Here is a 23143-nt window from a genome sequence, read left to right as displayed (position 1 = left end):
CGGAAGGCTCTGAAGAAATTGTTCTATCTGCAGGTCTGAGGACCCCAGACTGATACGGAGCCAGTCAAGTGGTTGATATGATTGCATTTGTTGCTGGAGTGGGGGTGGATTGTATGGGTTTTATCCTTTGGATATTGTAAACCTCCCAGAGTCATTGTGTGTGAATTCGGTGGCCAAATGCATTTGTTTAATAATAAATAAATTTTAAAATATATATGCATGCATTTCTGAGCGTAGCAGCACATAGCTCTAACTGGCTCCTAATTCTGTCGGATAGGTAAAACTGTCAGCTTTTCAGACATCTTCCTATCAACTTTTTCAAAGTCCAGCCATTTCTGCATAAAGTACCTTTATTTCACCTTGCCAATAATTTAATCCTTGGAGTGTTTCTGAACGTCCCACCCCCCATTTTTTTAAAAAGGTCCAGATTGCTAATTCAATTCTTTTGAGCTATTTTAAGCACAGTTCCTTGGCCCACCACCACAAAATGCCCCAAAATTTTAATTTTTAAAATTAACAGGTGTATATGAGTGTGTACATACATTTGTGTGTGTATTTCTCTGCTTTAACACTGTCCCATTTGGCTATAGCAGAGTAAGATGGGAACAGGCAAGGCTGACCCCAATGTAGATAGTGTTTTAACCAACAGCATTTCCTCTTTCCCCATGCTAATCATTTATTACTCTTTTAGCTGGGTTCTCTCATTTCTTCAATGCTTTAGTTGCAAATAGGTTCCACTTTGGTTAAGTATCTGCTAGCAGTGAAGTATATAGCAGTATGAAACAAGAAACCATTGCAGCACCAAACCCAAGCAAAAGGACTAGCATTTTTTTTTAAAAAAAAACCCTCTAATTTTGGTTATCTCTCAAAGGCTCAGTAGCTGACTTATGTTCTTGCTTTCTCCCTTCAGTTTGCATCTGATCTTGAGCAGATGTTGCCTCCGCTGGAAAAGTCACCCCAGTTGCCACCAGGCTTGTGTGGGTCAGAGACAACTGAAAGTGGGGGCATTACTATCAAGTCAGAGATCCTGAGCCCCTCCCTTCAGCCCAGTACTGCTGCAAGAACTCCTACTGGGATAAGCTGTATGTACTTCTGAATCTATTAAATATATTCTTAGTAGTATTTCCTGTGGTTGACAAACTGTATTCCAGCACTGCATGTGCTTAAGTTGTTTAGATGTTGATTAAAAACAAGACAATGAAGTTTTCTCTAAATCCAATAATCTGTTCCTTTGTTAAAATCAAATTTCTTTTGATAATGTTTAAGCTGAACCTTCTGTTTTTCCATGAGATTTCAAAGTTGCTTTTCAAGACAATAAGGCTGATTTCTTAAGGTATGGTGTATTTGGGAAGTATTAAGCACTGATTAAAACTCAGGTCATATTAATATGCTGAAACAGCTATAATTCATTTAAAGATGTATTTATAATAATGGAGTAGCAACCATTTATTTATATATAATGTGGATAGTTTGATTAGAAAGATCAATGCAGCTATGTAATCTTACTTTGTTGTTCTTTTATGGGTACTGTTTTGCTGGAAGCAAAATATTCTATCACTCAGCAATTCTTCATCCTCAATCCTGTTGTAGAATTATCAGGAGAAAATGAATTGCTTGTTATGAAGCCCTTATATTCCACAGAAAAATCAGCTCATGCAACCAAAATTCAGGTCAACATGTGCTAAGTTGGCACACATCAAAGTACTTAATCCATATTTTTGCCCTCTATGATGTAGTCCATTAACTTCTCATGCAGTGTGTGCTATGACACTGCTTAGCCCGTATTTGGCATTTTTAAGCTTCTGTCTCTTTAATTCTCAGTCACCTAATCTCTCAAAACTTTCTAAATAGTTTCTCTTCTTCAAGACCCCAGTTATGGAATATTAAATATAAGTTTAATCTTTAAGTTCTAAAGTTCAGGAAGAAATATTTCCATTATCCATAATTGGTTTACAGAATTCTCAGTATTATTTTCTTTTGTTTTATATGTACAGATCTTTGTATGGTTCTTATTTCTGTAGACTCAAGGCAATTAGCAGCCAAATCATAAATATATAAATACTCAGAAAACTGCCAATTAATAAGATTTAAAAACCTTAACTAATGATGGCCCTCACATCATTAAAATACAAATGCTCTGGAGAGGAGATAATGAAATTAATGATCAGTTTTCAGAACTCTGACAATTTATTTGTGTTGTTAGGTCATCATGGCTATTTGGAACTTCAATGTTCAGAGACGGCTTATTAATATCATTAGCTGTGGAAGTATTATGCTCGTATCTTCTTCATTACTGAGGACTACAAGGTTCCTTTTTTGTTTTTTTTGGCAACTAGCATAACAAGCCATGGGTCTGCCTGGGACACTCACCATCCTAGTGTTGAACTGAGCCCATGTAGTGCTTGTTGGCTTTAGGGTAAAGACCACTGGCCTTCCAGTTATAAGGCAGATACATTATTTAAAACCTGTTTAATATAGCAGTAAAAGGAATTGGACTCAAAGCTGGGAGACTGTGTGTTGTAATCCTGTCTTAGGCATGGAAGCCAGCTGAGTGACTTCAGACCAATTATTCCATCTCTGTCATAGGAAGAAGGCAGTGGTAAACCACTTCTGAAAGTGTTGCCAAGAAAGCTGCATTGACTTATCCATATAGTTGCCATAACTCATATCTGACCCAAAGGACTCAAATAAAGTAAAATGACTTAGTAAGTGTACGAAGCTTTTGGACATGCAGTTTAAAATGGAGAGAGCACAAGAGGGCAGCAAAAATTTAATTTGGTAATGCTAAATTGCTTGATGACCTAGAAGTGATCCTTACTTTGCCATTAGCAATGAGGGAAATGTTGAAAGCCTGTATTGAGCAAAATCCTGGCTGGGTGACTTCTTTGTGTCCAATTTTACAGTGCCTTATAACTAAAATATATTAAAAGCCTGTCACAAGAAGTAACTGTCTGCTGGATTTCATACTTATTGAGATACACTAGCACTGGGCTTGTTGCTAGCCGTAGAAAGAAAAGGGAGAATGCTGCATTAGGAGAATGGAGCTTTCAAGTAAGTTTTATGAACCATAGTGCTCAGGCACAAGGCATATGTCAAAGAGCAGTTATTGCTTTCCCATAATTGCAGAAATTACAAGGTGATTTGAAAAAGCTGTTCATCTCTTGGTTGTCTTAACTAACCATTTCTGCTGTCATTTCTTTGACAGTTTTGTGATGCAAATATAGTAACATGTAGCTCACTCAAGCTTGTTAACCTGTGCACTGAGGGTTTTACTCCATGTGAATCTTTGAAAGACCCAACTTTTAAAAACTAATTAAAAATCTACAATAGTTTTTATAATGGGATTCATTCATTTTGAGAAATAAAGGTTTTTTTGCTAGATAATTAAGACGATACGAGTCCCAGAGAATTAATATTACAAGGTGGAATACAATAAGTATTGTTGTTCTTATTAACATTATTCTTGTTATTTGTAGGAAGCATGCAAACCTTTGGGTAAATAGATATTTTCTACCTGACAGAATCATCCTGTATTATTTATAAGTTTGCAAATGCTTTGTAAATAGAGAATTAGCTGTTTAGTTTTTTTGAATTCCAAGAACATAATTGCCAACATGGTTATAGAATTGAAGCTTGAAACATTTTTCTGCAGTTAGAGCTAGATAAGAAAATCACTGAATCCAGTTAAACCTCTGATAAATTTTGCAACATTTTAAAAATGAAATTTGGATTTACGTATTTCATGCATGTTTTATAAAATACATTGGAGGGCTTTCTTAGCAATTGAGGGTAGGTAACTTTTACTAATCAAATTTTAACATTAACATTATCCAGTATTAATTTTTCACAATCCCTTTTCTGAAACGCCAACAATATTTGAGAATGTAAAAAAAAAAAAAAAAAAAGCTGAGGGAGGAAATTCACCTTTTTGCTGTTAGAATATTCCTTCCAACTAGCTTCAGCTTGCAGTTTAAATCTATCCCTGGGTTATTATATTGAATACTGAAAATATTATGGGGTTTGATTAAATGTGCAAAGGAATTTTTATTAATTGTTGAGTGGGAAAGAGAGCCCTCTGGTGGTTTGTATAGGAATTGCAGACAATACAAGAAGAAGCTTTTGACAGTATGTCATTTTCAGAAGCTATGCAGTTTTGCACTGTGGATTTTAAAGCTTTTTTATTAACATTTTTCTTTATGTGGAAAAAAATTAGGTAAGGTCAAGAGAAGGAGAACATTTGAGCTATATGTGCGGCTCTAATGCCAACTTATACAACCTTGACCTTCTCTATCTAACATCATTGCTAGTATCTTTCGTTGACCAAAAGCAGGGAAGATTAAAGAAGTGTTATGCTACTCTCTGAACTGAACTTTTCTGTTCTAGCTGTTAATGGTGGGCAGGGAATGCAAATCAGACGGTCCCCATTTGAATTCTGTGATCCAATGGAGCCAGTTCAGCTACGGACAGCACCTTTCCCTGCAACAAATGGCAGCAGCCCTCATCATGAACAGGGCAGGGGGGCAGTACCTGGCCCAAGTCCCTTTCAACCGGATACTGGTATGTACTTTTGCTATGATGAATGTAAACCTCTATTTCAAAGGTCTATCTGTATAAAAAAGAATTCCTTTTCCAGATAGCTCTTTCAGTAGATTGACCTATAAAACAATTATTTAGCCTGTCATGCAGTAAAACCTGTGACTACATGAGGCTTTGGGCTTCTACTTTATTATTACTAATATTTGTTAAACCTGTATCCTAACTTTCCTCCAGGAGAGCAAGAGCATCCATAGTACTTTTTCCTTCCTGGTGTAATTTGAGCTGAGAGATAGTGATTTGCCCAAAATTGCTCATTGTCTATGGTTGTAAATAGATTTGATCCAAGACTTTCCCAGTCTTTGTTCAATAGCTTAATCATTAGACCATATTGTCCCTCTGTGTCCAAATGCAGTGCCTGGTCATGTTTTCTTGGGCTGATTACCTGAATGGTTAAGGAATTTGCTTTGCATATTGAAGTACAAATGTAATTATCACATGCTTAGCCTACTCAGAAACATTAGTTCTGCTCAGTTGATCTTTCACCTGAAGTAAAGACACAAGAATGAAGAATAGCCATCTTAACAGTCAGTAGAATAAGTGTCTTCACTGCAGAATCTAGAAATGTCTTATCCTATCAGCATCCAAGCTCAACACCAAAAGATCTGTATTGCAGCATTACAGAATATTTAGGAGGAAATTTTGAGCATTCATCTTAAAACCCCTCCTTCTGCTTATATGAAATACTGACATACTCTGGAGTCTCTCACAGATAATGGTCTCCCATTTTCAACTTATGCAGTTAAGATCCTTCTATTGAGCTCCTGTAGGTGCCCTCTCAGCTTGCTTTGTTTTCTTGCAGGCATTTCATTACCCTAACTAGGTAACATCATCAGAGCTAGTAAGGAGTGCTGTTTACTGTCAGTTTATATTCTGGTGTCTTGCCTGTCTGTGTGGATGGGGGCGGTCTTAGGGATTCTTTGGTTAGGCTGTTTACTAATGGTTCTTTGGCAATTTCTTCATTGGGGTATTGCTTACTTGATTGTTGGTCTGAAGTTGATAAACTGACAGCAAATCCCACTCCTTACCAGCACTGATGATGTTACTTAGTTAGGGTAATGAAACATCTGCAAGAAAACAAGCAAGCTCAGAGAGCACCATGGACCCCTAGTTTCCATAGTCTTCAAATTCCCCAAATCCTATGAAACATTTGCAGTCTCAGATCTTGTGCAAGAAATTGTGCCTTAATTTTATCTATAGTTTTGATATTATATTTCATATATGCAGCTTTTTTTCTAATGAACAAATAAGATAATTCCTATTACATGGAATATTAGGGAAATATTTGTGATCAGCTACGTGCCATGAAATACATGCAAATTTCAGTTCCCTGAAATAAAAAAAGGGAGGTTTATAGGCAGAGAATTGACTGGCTGAGGGAACATGGCCATCAATGATACAGTTTGATTCTATCTGAATGAATGTTCTGGAAGGACTGTGATTTGATCTGTTGCCCACTCGGATCTGTTGCTAGCTGCATTTCTAGTATGGATGGTCAGCTCCCTTGGCTTCCCCATCTGGAGCAATACTTTTCTCAGACATAATCAGCCGTGCTACGATTGTTGCCAGCAATTTCTTTATTTTCCAGTTGCCAAGCAACCCTTAAGAATACTTCACCGCTGCTGCACAGCTACCGTAGCTCAAGAATGAAATAAATTCTTGTAGGTTGACTTTTCTCTCTATTCTGTGATTGTGTTTAGTCACAAATCTTGCACAATAGGCCATGCCCTTCTAATATGTTGTACAACAATTTTTATCATCCAAGGCAGGGTGGCAATTTAAGTTCAATGCACCTGGAGCATTCTAGCCTGGGAAAAATGGAGATGTATTTTAGCGTAAGGACTATGCTTGTTTATTGTCGAGTTACAGCAAATAGCCCTTAATGCTCTCATGGCCATGTTAGTCTAGAATTTCACTGATCTAGACAGCCACTGGAACTCTCAGGACCAACCAAATGAATACATCTGGACTTCATTCTGCTCCATATTTTCAACTTACAGTGAGCTTGGCTGAAAACACATGGTAATAAAAGTTTAATTAAATAATGGTCTGAATAGCCTCATTGTCCTCCTCTTTAGACATGTGTATTTTAGATATAGGTATCTTTTAAGTGTGCGTAAAGTCTTCAATTTAAAGATTTTTTTAAAAAAGTTGCTGCTTCCTACGTCATGTCCTAAAGCTGTTATTTTATTCCTTCAGCACCCATTTTCCTACTTGAAGATCCAGGAGATGTTTGCCAGAGTTGCAAAAGTATTTATTCTCACAATAGTAACTTTAGACAGCCTTTCAGGCTGTCATGGAACCATAAAGGAGGTTGGATTTTGGAAGCCCAGTGAACTGATTGAGGGTGCTACAGGTGCATTATTAATCGTCATGCACCTCTGGCTTTTGAGTACTACATCTGAAGCTTTTACCACTGTGAAGATGGTTCCAATCAGACCTTTCATTATAATTTAGGGGAGGAATCCTCCTGATCCTAACTTTCACTATCATTGTGACCTCTTAATGCCACCATTATATGTACCAAGTATTTTCAGGTGAAAAGCACCTTTGAATTTGATAAAGGGTTGCTGTGTTTGAGGATATCAATAGAGCACTGTGAGGGGGCCCAATGGAAGATACATCAAGAACTGATAGTCACCATGTTGCAAGGAATCCCAGGGAGCATCTTCCTTGCTGTGAGCCAGACCATATAGGGCCAAGAGTGTTTTGTGGTTCTCATGCATACCCCAACCCATAGAACTACCATCTTCCCATTACAGAAACTATGAACTGTTACTGGGAGGTATTGCTACTCAGGTAGATAATTGTTTGAATGTAATAATAGTGGATTGCCTCCTTACTGGTCTGCATCAAATAGTCTTCTACAATAGAACATTTGTATATCTTAATCCAGTTTTCCTAGGCCTAGGTGCACTCACCTCCCTTTGTCCCATTTTATGACCTGATCAAACTAGTGTGTTCTTCTTGTTCCTCAAATGACAAATACTTTTGTCTCCCAGGATTGCCTGAACTGGAATTGGGAGTCACTGAGCATCAATTTGGGCAGCCAGCCATGGGAGAGCAGATCCCGTGGGCAGATAATTCCATATCTTCCATCAACAGAGGATCTATGACTAAACCAGATGAGTAAGTATAGGGATGTTTTTCCTTGATCATTGGATATCCCAGACAGTCATATGAGAAGTTTAAAAGTCATCTAAAGATTTTTTTTCTCCATTTGCGGTATTGATATGGAGAACAGTCCCAAATGCATATGTTTGTGCATGTACACATGGAAACATACATATATACATACCTAGTGCATTTTTTAAAATCAAGAAACAGTAGGAACCATAAAACTGCATTTATTTTTCACTTCTGTTCAGTGAAAAAGAAATGAAAGAATATGGATTATGTGCCTTCACTGGGGAAATCTCCAGACTCATAAGGATGGTGAGGCTATATTTCATACAAATGTGAAGTCTTGACATTCATCTCACTATCTCTCGGGTTGCAGACAGCAAGAGACTCCCTCATTTTCCTTTGATTAAGAGAGAAGCCCTTCAAAAGATCTTCTTGTGTAAGACAGCAACTTCTTTTAAGATAGTGGTTCTCAACCTTTTTAATGTCGCGACCCCCAACCAGTCGTAAGTCGAAGACTACTCAACCGGTCGTAAGTCGAGGACTACTCAACTGGTGCAGCACCGTTTGCAGAATGGGACTTTTGGCAGGCTCAGCAGGGCAGAGACAGCCTGGACAATTCCTATTGGCTTTTGAAAACCAATAGAATTAGTCTCTATTCAAGAGTCTAATAAGGGAGTAGCACAGCTAAGGAAAAGGGGGAAAAAATGGCGGACTGCATTGTTTGGCGACCCCCGTGAAATGGTCATTCAACCCCAAATAGGGTCCCGAATCACAGGTTGAGAACCACTGTTTTAAGATGTTTCTTTCTGGTCAAAGTCCAGCCAGGGAAAAGATTGTGCCTTAGACAACATTGTTCCTTTGTCAAGTCTTTACTTGGATTCTTCTGCATATCGCCTTGACTGAAGCAAAAATGTATCTGGTCACTGTTTTTTATTCCATGTCCTCATGAGATTGCCTTTGTCTCATCTTCAGCCTATAGCTAAGGCAGCTTAAAACTTGTCTTGAGTTAATACAATTTTTAAAATAGAGTTTTCCTTCTTTTCCTGGCAATACTTTTTTTTTTTTTGCCATGATCACATGTTTCATTGACAATGTGGTTGATTGTATAGTCAGGAATTAGTTTCTTCCAGCTTCTACAGGTCACTTTAGGCCTGCCCTCTCTTCTCAATCATTCAGGAACGCCCTTCAGTAATTCTTTGGCAGCTGAAGAGACTAAACACCTGACCTCAGCAGGGACATTTACCCTCTTAATAGCTGAAGACAATTTTCTGAAACAGTTGTCAGGTTTTATTAGGTCTTATGTGGACAGGTTCGGTGCTTATTATTTGAAGAAGTGCTAAACCTATTTTTTTAAGCGTGGGTTCTAGCATCCTTTGGAAAGGAAGTGTTCTTTGGGAAGAGAAATGAAGTGACATAATTCACTAATCACTTTCTTTAACTTGTCCCACACTAAAGCACTAAGGCCAGCACCCTCACCAGCATCATTTTTGAGACAGCATAACAATTGGTAATGAGGTAATTTTTTCTGAGTTCATGGGCTAAAGCAGTGGTTCTCAACCTTCCTAATGCCGCAACCCTTTAATACAGTTCCTCATATTGTAGTGACCCCCAACCCCCCATCCAGCTTGCCGGGGAGGGGGGGCAGGAAGACCACTCCGCTGGCTCCGCCCAGCCTGGTTGGAGAAGCACCATTCCTTTCTCTCTTTCTCTCTTTCCTCTCTCTTTCCTCTCTTTCTCTTTCTTCTCTCTCTTTCCTCTTTTTCTTTCTCTCTCTCTTTCCTCCCTCTTTCTCTTTCTCTCTTTCCTCTCTTTTCCTGTTTCTCTCTTCTCTTTCTCTTTCCTCTCTCTCTTCTCTCTCTCCCTCTTTCCTCTCTCTTTCTCTCTTTCCTCTCTTTTTCTCTTTCCTCTCCCCCTCTTTCCCTCTTTCCTCTCTCTCTTTCTCTCTCTCTTTCTCTGTTTCCTCCCTCTTTCTCTTTCTCTCTCTTTCCTCTCTCTTTCTCTTTCCTCTGTCTTTTCCTCTGTTTCTCTCTCTTTCCTCTCTCTCGTTCTCTCTCTTACGGCAGCATCGTCGGGGGGCCCCGCCGCCCCTGGCCCGGCCTCCGCCGCATCCTCAGCCGAACAGGCGGGGAAGGGAAGCAGGACAGGAGTCAGCAGCTCCGGTGGCGGTAGCACGGCAGCATCGTCGGGGTTCCTTGCCACCGGCCCGGCTACTGCCCCGCTGTGTCCTCAGCTGAACAGGCGGGGAGGGGGAGCAGGACGGGAGGCAGTGGCTCCGGTGGCGGCGGCACGGCAGCATCGTTGGAGGTCGCCACCACCCCAGCCCGGCCGCCACCCCGCCAGGACTCCGCGCTGCCCGGCCTTGTCCTCCATCCATCGATGGAGCCGCAGTGGGGGCTGGTGCCACACAGCCCACCATCCCTCCACCAGCCTGGCTGCTCCCCCCCCAGGTACCCCTCTTGCTCCAGCACTCACCCAAGCCGCCCAGGAGGCACCAGGAGGAAGAAGGAGAGGAGAAGGGCAAGGAAACTGCTGCCGCTGCCCCAGCTGGGACTCCGCACTGCCCAGCCTCGCCCTCCGCCCATCTGATGGAACCGCAGTGGGGGCTGGTGCCGCGCAGCCCCTGCCAGCCCGGCTGCTCTCCCCCCAGGCACCTCTCTTGCCCCGGCCCCTGCCTGAGCCACCTTGGGGGTAGCAGGATGAAGAAGGGGAGGAGGAAGAGGAGGGCAAGGAAGCCGCCGCCAGGAGGCAGCTCTCCTCCCCTACCTTTGCTGCATCTCCTTCTTCCTTCCTGGCAGCCTGGACTTTGGCACGCCTTCCCGGCCAGTGGATCCAAAGGTCAGGCTGGCTGGGGATCACAGGGGCTGGTGTCCCTTGGGCCATGGCTTGCGGGAGGGCTGGCCCACTCAGCGGAGCCTCTCTCCCAGCAGGGATCCCGAGGCTTTCCTGGGCGGCTCCAAGGCCACGAGGCTCTGGCCGCGCTTCTCCCAGGGGGTGGGGCACCCGGGTGCAGGGCCAATCAGGAGCCCTGCAGGAGGTAAGTCCGTCTGAGAGAGAGAGGAAACGAAAGTGCCTCTCTGTCTGTCTCTCTGCAAATGGCGGAGGAGGCCATGCGGTGACGGATGCAGAGCAGTGTCTCGGTTCCTAAGACCATCAGAAATATGTGTTTTCTGATGGTCTTAGGCGACTCCTGTGAAAGGGTCCTTTGACCCCCAAAGGGGTCGCAACCCACAGGTTGAGAACCGCTGGGCTAAAGGATAGCTGTTTAATATAGTTGTAAGACTTTTCAGTTAAGATATAGTCATTCAACTCTTTAACACTACACCATCTAGTGCAGGGGTCCTCAACCTTGGCAACTTTAAGACTTGTGGATTTCAACTCCTAGAATTCCTGGTTGAGGAATTCTGGGAGTTGAAGTCCACAAGTCTTAAAGTTGCCAAGGTTGAGGACCCCTTATCTAGTGACATAAAATTGCCCAAAGAATCCCTAAAAGATTGCTTCCATAAAATAATAATTAATTTGGGATGTGGCACTGGGAAATGATGAGGTGTATTTTTGTCTAATTGCTACTGTCCATGCTCCACCCTCTTCCTTATTATCCCCTCTCTTCCAATAACCTTGAGTGAAGTCCTTATTTAAAATAAAGCGCTGCAGAAAGCACTCAGCCATTTTTATAAGTCTAACGGGAAATTCTGTGGAAGCAAATGTAAGTCTTGGCAGAATGTTAGTTTAGGCAATAATCCTAGGGGAAGACAGAAATCTCTCTTGCTACAACTCTTTGCCTCCAGCTGTCCTGTCTCATTTCCCTAAATACGTGCAACATGCTATTTTAGAATGGGCGCGGAGTTACCGCCTGCCAGGAAGAACCCAAATGCACGAGCTCTGAGTGAAAGAGGATTCAGTTACAGGTTCTTGGCCTCCTGCCCCAGTTTTCCATTGGATAAATTGCCTCATAGCCAAAGTGGAACTTAAAGCATGAAGCTTTCCTCATCCTATTTGTCATTAATGAAATCTTCCTTCCTTCCTTCTTTCCTTCCTTGATTGCTCCTTATTGCAAAAGAGATGCTGAACAGGATCAGGGCAGGTTTCTGTCTTCTGTCAAGATCTCCTGCAAGTGTCATTCAGAGGATTTTAGGGATCTAACTGAAGAAGTGGAATTCTTTTTCTCTCTTTTTTTTAGTGGGGGAGAGGGGGAGGAGAGGTTGTATAACTGGGGAGGGTGGGGAAAATGAAACATCCTGTTCCTCTGGTAACAAATCCAGTGTTTGATTTCTTTACCACCTACTTTCATTAACCTTCTTCTGCTGTCTTTAATTTCTTACCTAAATTAGATTTTGAGCCCTTTTAGAATACGAATGGAATGCCTGTTTTGTTTTGTTCTGAGCCAATAAGAAAGAGTGGTCTATAAAATATAAATGAATAGTTAGCTTGAATAGCTCAGTAGCCTCAGGGTAAGGGAAACTTCATTATACAGTGGGACATTCTCCACTGTGTGTGTCTTGGCTTTGTTGTTCAAATAGTCTGCAATTGTTTGCTCTTTGAGCCTGTTTTTGGCAATGACATATTGAAGTCTTTCTTGTTTAAGTACTCCTGCAAAGACTGTAGAATGGGCTGCTAAACTAAAATCTCTTCCACCTACCCAACACTTCTGGATACAGTACATCCTTTTTTTAAAAAAAAATCTAAAACTGCATATACAAGCTTCACACAAAACTAAGATTCTGGGATTGCTGACTGACATAATCTAACTTTTCATAAATCTGTAGTTTTATTTTTGGGATGAGTCTTTCTGACAACTTCCAGGTCATTAGAAAAATCAGAGGGAGGTGATGCTGCGAAGATGACTGAATGGAAATTTTGTATCTTCTTGTATTAAACCCCTAAATAAATATTCATTACATGAAAATACAGCTTTCCTGAATCACAGCAAATTCTACAAGCAGGGGACAAACTTCCTATTCTTATTTGCTTCTCCCATAACTCGTATTTTAAAATTAACAGCTTTGTAAATAAATATTCCAGTGGAATTAGTTGTTGCATGAATAGTCTACCTACCTCTCCTTAGGCAGTTCAAGATATGTACAACCACCCTTGTTTTATCCTCACAACAACTCCCATGAAAAGGTAGCTTAGAGATAATGATTGGCACAAATCATCCAGGTTGGTTTTACAATCACATGGGGATTTGAATCTAGGTATCCCCAATTCCAATCCATCTCTCTATACAATGTCTGTCTAGCTGTTCCTGAGAATAAATGGATTTGTTGAAGCTTTTTATCAGGAATTAGCATAGCAACTGCTTAGTGCCTTTTCCAGCAATTATTACATGGTATCAGAAGTATAGGAACTTTGAATGGTTTCTCTTCCAACCCCCTGACTTCCTTGGGATAACTGGATGTGCTGCAGAAAATCGGAGAAAATAGCTTCAGCCATTTCATTTGTACCTTGGACATGAGCAGGGAAAAAAGAGAGGCTACAATGCACTTTGTTTTGCATTTTGTTTTATAGAGGCGCAAGAGATAGGTTTATTTATTTATTTTATTTAGAAATTTTCTATTGTCACTTGCTCGCGCATGGCACCTCAAGGCGGCTTACATGGATATGCCCATATGAAAGTGCAGTGTTTTTGTCATGTCCCAAGTCAAATATCCAAAGAGATTTGAGAGCTTTCATCTGTCTTTGTTGACATTCTTACAGCCAGTGCATCACTTCTCAGCTGGATGAGCTCTTATGCCCTCCCACCACCCCAGAAGGAAGAAATGACGAAAAAGCCCTTTTGGAACAACTGGTTTCCTTCCTGAGTGGCAAAGATGAAAATGAATTGGCAGAACTGGATCGAGCCCTTGGCATTGACAAACTGGTCCAGGTAGTGAGCTGCTCAATCTACTTCTATATTTTAAGGCCTGATCTTATGTAACAAATAAGTGGTTTTTCCAGAATTGGGAGTTTTTGAAGGGCTGGAATGGAGAATCGTACTAGAAAGAGTGCAGTGATAAATGTGAGCACACACTAAAAAACAGATTAAAATACCTCTCTAATATATGTTCTCTTATGTTGAGGAACATTTCCTATCAAAAGCTCCTTTAAGGGTTTTTTTTTTTACTTATCCTTTCTTATTGTTTATTTTAAATACTTATTTTTAAATTAAATTAAAAAGCCTGGCATTGTCTGCAGTAAAAAAAGACATTAAATTGAAGGCATTAAATTGTAAAAAAACAAAATAAATTTGATGGGATGAACATTAAAACAGTAACAGAAGAATAGAAAATTTAAAAAAACACAGCGTTTAACCTGTCTTTAAAAATCTGAGAGGTTAAAATATAATTTCACCTAGTTTGAAAAGAAACCCAATAAAAATCCCACCAGGAGTGTCTCGTTGGAAGAAGACATTCCAAAGGGGAGATGGGCTTCCATTGAAAAGCCACTGCCCCTTTGCTTACTACACTGGGACCAAGCCTCCAAATACATCTTCAGAGCATAGGCAGGAATACATAGAAATAGGAGATTGTTCAGGTATTGCGAATCCTCGCTGGGAAAGGCTTTACAGGTTAAATTCAACACCTTGAATTGGGATCAGAAACAAATTTTGCAGCCAATGAAAATCATAACTGGTGTGATGGATTCTTTCTTTCTATCGCAGAATGCTGATTCTCTGAAAGTAAGGGTAGTTGTTACATTGAAGTGCCTTTCATAGGTAGCATTGTCTAAAACCTAACTGCCAATCAGAATGTCCCTGGGAAAGAAAAAAGCATTACATCTTATATAAATTCATGGCCTTGGTGCATGAAGTATTGCAATTACGGGAGCTAGTCCTTGATTTACGTCCAGTCTCTTAGCAACTCTTTGAAGTTACAACGGAACCCTAAAAAAGTACCTACAACCTGGATCTAAACTCTTCCCCTCAGTGGTCACATGCTTGGCAGCTGACCCACATGTATGGCCATTTACGGCAGCCCTCAATCACATGACCACGATTTAGGGCATTTTTGTTGAAAATCAGCGTGTACTTCCAATTTGCAAGGGAAATGCCCCATAGCAAACAAGAAGTTCATGTAATCACCATGAGATTTGTTTAATGATCACAGCATTTTTTTTACAACTGCCATTTATGCTTAATGACTGCTGCATAAAAAGGTCATACAACTGGTTTCATTGTGTGATGATCTGTTTACAATTGTTACACCTTATAAGCATAATTGCCAGGGTTTGTTAACAATCATACGTTGAGGACTATCCGTAGTCTAGAAAGATCATGTGTGTTGACAATTTATATCAATGCAGTTATAAATTCCAAAGGTGGTCGTATTTAGGTCCAAAGTTTGTCTATGGTCACATACTATATTACAAACTAATATCTGTATTTTTGTGCTGGTTGGAACTTCTGTGTAATATACTTTTGAAAATAACCTGTCTACTAATCCTTCACCTGGCTCCATTTCAGGCCTAGTGGCAGTGATCATCTTTGCTATGTATGTTTATTATTGTTTTATTTATTTGGGGTTTTATTTTGTTGCTTGTAAAATAAAGTTATCCAACATGTGCATATTCATTCATAATCACTAAGAGTGTAAACTATTTGGGATTGTAGCTGCTAGGGAAGGTTAAATCTCCATCTTAAAGGGAACTGCAGTAAAAGAAGAAAAAGGTAAAACAGTTTTTGGTGACATGGGGTGTGTGGAGAGTACAGTAATAAACAATTCTCTTGTTCTTGCTAGAAAGGCAGACTGCAGGAGAAAAAAAAGATAGTCACATTTATCTAAGTATCAAGACATAGCATTACATTGTTGTAAGCTGCCTAGAGTAGCCTATGGCAAGATAGGCAGCAAATACATTTAACAAATAAAGAAATAAATATTGACCATACATTTGCATCATCATATATAAAACTAATTTAGCATACCAATTCTCAATTTCAAGAACGGCAGGAAAATTTGGTGTGATCGATTTAGTATTGCCTTTCTTATAAATTAATTTCAAATATTTTCCCCAATATTTCTTTTATTTTTTTTTATTGAAAATTTTTAAATTTTTACAAAAACAAATCCCCTTCCCATACCCCCCCCAACCCTACCTCACCCCCCTCCTCCCCAACCTCCCAAACCCTCCCCTAGACTTCCCAGAGCTGAGTACAGGCTTAATTGAGAAAAAAACTTAAAACACTTTTAAAACCTAAACAAATTTAAATACAATCATCATTCTATATAAACTCCCTCCAAAAACGCAAATTTAAACATTACTTTCTTTGAATATCTATAGCTATAATGTAAAATCTAATTTCTCCCTCTTTCTTTATCCTAATACAAAAAAATAAACATATAAACCTTTGTTGTACCATTAAAACTAAATACTCTTAGAAAACTTAAAGTAAATACATATTTCCTTCAATCTTCATAATCTTCTCACCTATCCAAAAAAAAAAAAAAAAACTTAAAAATCCTAAACAAATCTAGACACATTTAGTTAAACAAATTATTTTCTCTTAAAAATATTAATAATAATATTTAAAAGCTTGAAACACTTTTAAATCCTAAACAAATCTAAATACAATCATCATTCTATATAAACTTTCTCCAAAAACACAGATTTAAGCATTACTTTCTTTCCTAAACAAATCTAGACATTTAATTAAACAAATTATTTTCTCTTAGAAATATTAATAATAATATTTAAAAACCAAATTTAAGCATTACTTGAAACTTAAACAAATTATACTCCCTTCGAAACACAAATTTATTAGAATCCCCTCACTGAAATAAACAAATTATAATCCCTTCAAAACACAGGTTTAAACAATATTATCATTAAAGGTTTAAAACTTAAAACTGAAATATATTATTATCCCAAAACACATATTTAGACATTACATAAGACATTTTCCAAAAACGATATAAGTTTTACTTCTCCCACAATCTCAATAGTAAACTTCTTGTCTAAAGTTCTCATTCAATGTCCATAATTTTCTGTCCAATAACCAGTTGCACCCACTATAAACACAAACTTCTTATCTAAAATTTTCATTCAATATCCATAATCTTCTGTCTAATAGCCAGTTGCATCTACTATAAGCACAATCCATATCGGTCTCTCTTGCCCGCAAGCATCGAAAAAAATGCGTGGAATTCTGCCCTTGAAGATCGCTCCAAAGAGTTTGTAAGTCCTGGTTGACCCACCAGCTCAGGAATCAGTACCTGTGAAACTTCCTCAACCTCCTTCTTCTGTTGGTCTTTCTCTTTACATTTATATGTTACTTTTTCTTTACATTTATATGTTGCACAAGTCTCAGGGACCGATACCTGTAAAACTTCCTCAGTGAATTCCTCCTTGTGTTGATCTTCACAGTTGTAAGTTGTACAAGTTATCCTCTGCCCGTTCCTCTCTTGTTGGTGCCCCTCAAGCTGAAATTTCCCAATTTCCATTTCAGGCAGCAATTCCACCCTTGAAGATTGCTCCAAAGACTTTGTAGGTCTAACTTCTCCCAGAGCCACCCTTGAAGATTGCTCCAAAGACTTTGTAGGTCCAACATCTCCCAGAGATTCAGAGACCGCTGAATATGAAACTTCCTTAACCTTCTTCTGTTGCTGCTTTTCTTTGGAATTATGTGCTACACAAGTTGTCTTCTGCTCCTCAATCTGGACTTGTTGAGACCTAATAGATGGCGATGCACATACCCCCAGGACCGAAGTATAAAAATCTTTTGCTTGAGAAACAGTATTAAGTCTATGACATGTCCCCAGGTAGTTCACCACCATTCCAGTCGGAATATCCCATCTGAATAGAATTTTTCTCTTTTTAAGTTCATTTACTAGAAAAGCAAACTCCTTTCTTCTTCTTAAAATTTTAGATGGGATCTCCTTAAAAATTATGACATCTTGTGAAGCAATTTGAAATCTCTTCTTATAATAGGCTTGCACAATTTGATTGCGTAGGGATCTTTTACCAAAATAAATTACCACATCTCTTGGCAGATTCTTCTGTGCTGCCACCACAGAGTTAACCCTAAATAATTTTTCAATTTCACTAAGTATTCCCTCTTTTTCTTTATTCAAAATCAATGCAAAGTCCTTTGCAACCATTTCTTTCAAATCTTCTTGCAAAGACTCTTCCAGGCCTCTGATTCTTAAGGCATATTCCATTTGTCCATATTGAAGCATAAGAATCTCATTTTCCATTTCTTTTTCCATACTTTCAATTTTCCCCTCCATTATGTCCACTTTTTCAGCTACCTCTTCCACATGGGAGTTCACCTTTTCAAGAACAGAAGCAACTCCTTCTAAAGCCAAAACAAAATCTTGTCTCAAGATCTTATTATTTTCCTCTAAAATCTTTTTCATTTCTGCCCTAATTTGAATTATAACATCTCCCATCATGTTTTGCAAATCCTTCATAGTTATTAGCTGACCCCCAGAAGAGGGTGAAACTGTTGATTTAGAAGCTGTAGAAATCCCTGGACGCTTTGGAGCCATCTTAAAGAAAAACCTTTAGCCCTTCTTAAAAAATTATAAAAATTCCTTCAAAAATCATAACTCCCTCCAAAGAAGGTCATTATAATAAAAAGAAAAAAGGGAAAAGAAAAAAAAAAGGAAGAGAAAAAGAATTAAAAAAAGCTTTACTCCTTCTTAAAAATTGCAACAAATTAAACAGAAAAAAGTCCTTCAAAAAAGAGTCATTACAATAAAAAGAAGGGAGAAGAAAATAATAATAATAATAATTAAATAGAAAAAGTCCGTTCCAAAAAAAAAATACTTAGAGATACCAAAAACAACCATTCCAATCATAAGAAAATAAAAAGGGAAAGGGAAAGGAAAGAAAAAGAAACACCAAAAAGCCTGCCGGTCAGCATTCTAACTTCAAAAAAAAAAAAAAAAACACCGAGAGATTTGCCGATCGCCATTTTACTTTCCCTTTCAACAAAGAAAAAAAAAATAAAAAGAGAGAATAAAAATAGAAGCAAGTCTTAAAACTTAAAATCCAAATAAATCAAAGAAAGCAAAAACTAAATCCTCTACTCAGCTCTGTCCGTTTATAAAAAAAAAACTCACCAGTTCTCTTTAAGCACGGAGGTGTTTGCAGCGGCTCGTTTTGTCCCTGAGGACAAAAACAGCTGGGAAGCGGAGACAAGTCTGAACTCCGTGGGAGCACTCCTTTCACCCCCCCAAAAAAAACTTGGGGGGTGCAAAAGAGGCTCTACCACTATTCAGACACTCTCTACCCCCCCCCTTTGCCCGGGAGGGGGATTTTGAACCGCTGAACAGCTGGTGTCTGCTGTTCATAGCGGTTCTTACACTTACCCAGGAGAGACGGCTAGAAAGTAGCCGCCATCGCGCGCGCAAAATCCACCGGAAGTCCCAAATATTTTCCCCAATATTGTGATATTTTCAATTAGCTATACTGACATAGATCATACAGGATTTGAATACGTTTATGAAGAAGAATGTTAAAAGTCCAGCATGACATTTTTTTCTTGCATTATGCCTTTCCAGGAGGAATAAGGCATGAAAGTGTATTTCATTACATCCCAACTTCCAACTGATTTGGCTTTTTTAAAAAAAAATCTATTACAATAGAAATTATAATCTCTCTCAGCCATGATCCCAAACCCTGTGTAATTGGCAATGATTATGAATAGGTATGCATGTGCTGAGGAGGATGAGTTCACAATCAACAAAATAAATTAATACATAGGAAAGCCAATCTCACGGCTTCCTAACTCACCTATTAGCTATTCTACTGCTTTGTTGTTGTTGGTATTCAGTCACTAAGTCATGTCCAACTCTTTGTGACCCCCCATGGACCATAGAACTTGTCCTTCACTGTCTCTCGTGGTTTGTCCAAGTTCATGTACATTGTGTTGATGACACTTATCTGTTCATCTCATCCTCTGATGTCCCCTTCTCCTTTTGCCTTCAATCTTTTCCAACATCGGGGTCTTTTCCAATGAATTCTACACTGGATAAAATGTAAGAAATTGCATTTTTTAAAAAAAACATCAGTGTCCTCTAAACACGGAGCAACCTGTGGGGTGTTTCGGCTCTGCTTAAAGGGATTTATCTTCTTTCCCTGTTTTGTTTGTGGCGGAGAAGAAGGGCTATAAACTATTTCACATACCTAAAATGTTTAATTATTTAATTATTAGGCTGATTTTTTTTTTTAATCCATGCATTATGTTTTTCTCTTTTGGGATTATTTTCTCTTCCCTTTTTAACTATGTAAGCTGCCCAGAGTAATTTTGGAGTTGGACAGCCTTCTAAATTTAAATACTTACAAACATACATATAAAGCTTACCATGTTGTTGTATTCCTGAATTTGCTTTTAATACAAAGCTAATGTCCCAGAAATGTATTTGGAATTCTGCTGAAACTCAGAAATTTCACCTCATTTCTTAAACAGGGAGGGGGCCTAGAAGCACTGACAGAGAGGTTCCAGCCACAGCAAGTAATACCACCACCAACTCTTGTGATGGATCAGAAACCCGGCATGTACCCTCACCCTTATCCCTCGGCTTCCCCCACTGCCAACCTTCCTGGGCCTTTCCCAGGCATCGTGAGGCAGAAACAATCCTTTGGACCTATGTCAGTCCAGGTCCCATCACCTCGTGGGGCTTTCCCTGCTGTGGGGATGCAGCCGCGGCAGGCACTCAATAGGCCTCCAACAGCTCCAAATCAGTTGCGACTGCAGTTACAACAGCGTCTACAAGGGCAACAGCAGGTGAGTCCAGTCTCAGCTTGTTTGGTTATTGCCCATTGTGTGTTGGCCAAGCTGAAGTAATTGCCTATCTCTTGATAGCCCTCCCTCTCCTTTTCCATGGGTCAAAGAATACATTCATTTACTGATAAGCTTGTGGCTGCTCAGGAAATGCTTGAGCACCTATTTGGGCAAGTTTCTTACATACAGCAGTCCCTTCCTTGTCTTGGCACAGACCTATTCCTAAACTTTTTAGGAACACTTTTCCTTTCAGTCCTGGCCTTTCTTTTAGCATGTAAGCAACGAACCAACTCTTCTATCATTTATTCCTATATCTGGCATCTTTAAATCTGGTATCTCCATTTTTTTTAAAAAAAATGTAATTTTCATTGAATACATTTTTAACAAGACAAAGCAGTACAAATATTAGAAAAGAAATAAAATATGGAAGAATGGTGAATAAGCATGAAAGAAAATAGAAAAAGAAAAGATTATAAAGAAGCGGCTTCCGATCTTTTTGACAGCAGTTTTAAATGCATTTATATTTTACTCTCCCCTTCTAAGGTGACATAATTTTATTCTTTCTAAAGACCTGGTATCTTTTAGATACTGGAGTGGAATACCAGAATGGATATCTTTCTTCTTCTCTCTGCAGCCTTTCTTCTCACCACTATACATGCTCTGAAGATCGGAAAATAAAATCTATGGCTATTAGACATTGTTGCCCAACAACTCTCAGATATCTAAGTTAGTGTGAGCAATAGAATGAAATGCTGGATGCTTTGGATCAATAATAGCCCAAAAGCTGTAGGGCCCCCAGTCTTGAACAATGCAAACAGTCAGCTGACCTTGATTTATGTTGCAAGTTTTGTTGACTTAAAGAAATGGTTGAGGTATGCAATGCAGTTTGTAGAGAGACCAAATCTTCTTTGTTTCTTTGTCTCTAGATGATTCACCAAAATCGGCAGGCTATTCTAAACCAGTTTGCAGGGAATTCTCCAGGTGGTATCGGCATAAGGGCAGGCATGCAGCAGCAGATGACACCTCAGGTAAATGGTGGGAGTCTTTTATCCAGGTTGTGTCTCTCAGCATTTGGTGCTGAAAATCATATATAACCACAATATCTATTCTCTACGAATTTATCTAATACTGCCATCCACAATAAAAATCTTTACGTTGTTCTATGGAGGAAAACAATACTGTTTTATTTTATCGATGTACTCTGTAAGGAAGCATTTCATTTTGCCTCTTGTGAATCTCCAGTGATTCAGCTATATTGAATGATCCCACATTCTAGAATTATAACAGAGGCGGGGGGGGGGGACTACCTTCTACACCATTATTATATGATTTAAGTCTATGGTCCTCAGCCTTTTTGACACCAGGGACTGGTTTCGTGGAAAACAATTTTTCCACGGACTGAAGGGGGGAGGAGTGCGCAGCTTAGATCCCATGCATGCACAGTTTTGCTTGCCCGTTGCTAACCTCCATCTGTGTGACCCTGTTCCTAACAGGCCATGGACCAGTGCCAGTCTGTGGCTGGGGGTTGGGGCCCCCTGATTTAAGTTACTTCTTTTATTAGCTAAAGAGCCCCAATACCTCATAAGGACGTTTTCCAGATTCCTGATTATTTGAGTTATTTTCTTCCACCTCTGATATTATTTTTGAAATATAGTGACCAGAATAATAAGTTAATTCAAATGTAGTTGTACTGTTTATTTGCAAATAAACAAACAAATAAATAAATGAAAATTAATTAATTAATTGAATGAACGAACGAATGAATGAATGAATAGGTGTCAACATCCTAGCCCAGAGTCCTTATTAGCAAAGTTTAGGACACACTTCTGCAACTTGACAGTCCCATCCCACCTCTTGCATTGGATTACAGGAAGTCCTTGATTTACAACAGTTCATTTGGTGACCATTCAAAGTTACATCAGCACTGGAAAAAGTGACTTATGACCATTTTTTCACACTTATGACTATTGTGGCATTCCCCGTGATCACGTGATCAAAATTCAAATGCTTGGCAACTGGTTCATATTTATGACCTTGCTGTGTCCCAAAATTATGTAATCCCCTTTTGCAAAGTCAAAGGGGAAGCCAGATTCACTTAACAATTGTGTTACTAACTTAACAACTGCAGTGATTGACTTAACAACAGTGGCAAGAAACGTCATTAAATGGGGCAAAACTCCCTTAACAAATGTCTCGGTCAGCAACATAAATTTTGGGGTCAGTTGTGGTCATAAGTAGAGGACTACCTGTACTCTCTTGTCCTCAGTCAGCATAGCTGTTGTGGACATAGATGGAGAGCACCTGGCTAGATCCGAAACATAGATTTTCAAAACAAGCTGTATGGAGGAGAGAGAGGCTTGAGAGCAGTGAACTATTGGATTATAAAAAGAATGAGTGAGCATAGTGATAGAGACCAAAGGAGCTGTTCTTCTAGACCAGTGTTTCCCAAACTTGACAATTTTAAGGCATGAGGACTTCAACTCCCAGAATTCCACAGCCAGCAACGCTGGCTGTGGAATTCTGGGAGTTGAAGTCCACATGCCTTAAAATTGTTAAGTTTGGGAAACACTGTTCTAGACAAGCAGAAGTAGGAACAGCTGATGTTTCTCCACTCCCTCTTTTTTCAAGCTAACAACTGCACTAAAAATCGGAAAGTTGGAATTCTTTAGAATTTCAGGGGTTCTCAGCCTTGGCAACTTTAAGACTTGTGGACTTCAACTCCCA

At 39.2% G+C, this 23143-nt stretch overlaps 1 protein-coding gene across 7 annotated transcripts in view; it reads left to right on the top strand.

Moving 5' to 3' along the window:
- Positions 1–23143, top strand: part of NCOA1 (nuclear receptor coactivator 1) — a 329445-nt gene that overhangs the window by 290113 nt on the left and 16189 nt on the right. For all 7 annotated transcript variants that reach the window (XM_039345935.1, XM_039345936.1, XM_039345937.1 and 4 more), the window contains 6 exons: positions 911–1082; positions 4384–4557; positions 7596–7722; positions 13414–13582; positions 20105–20422; positions 21346–21447. In XM_039345935.1, the coding sequence (XP_039201869.1) occupies positions 911–1082; positions 4384–4557; positions 7596–7722; positions 13414–13582; positions 20105–20422; positions 21346–21447 (1062 nt within the window). The remainder of the gene's footprint in view (positions 1–910; positions 1083–4383; positions 4558–7595; positions 7723–13413; positions 13583–20104; positions 20423–21345; positions 21448–23143) is intronic.

The sequence above is a fragment of the Crotalus tigris genome, unplaced genomic scaffold, assembly GCF_016545835.1.
Source record: "Crotalus tigris isolate CLP2741 ecotype Arizona unplaced genomic scaffold, ASM1654583v1 scf7180000017987.690289119674:8195010, whole genome shotgun sequence".
Taxonomy (NCBI): domain Eukaryota; kingdom Metazoa; phylum Chordata; class Lepidosauria; order Squamata; family Viperidae; genus Crotalus; species Crotalus tigris.
The sequence above is the reverse complement of the archived record's forward strand: the minus strand, read 5'-3'. Positions and strand labels throughout refer to the sequence as shown.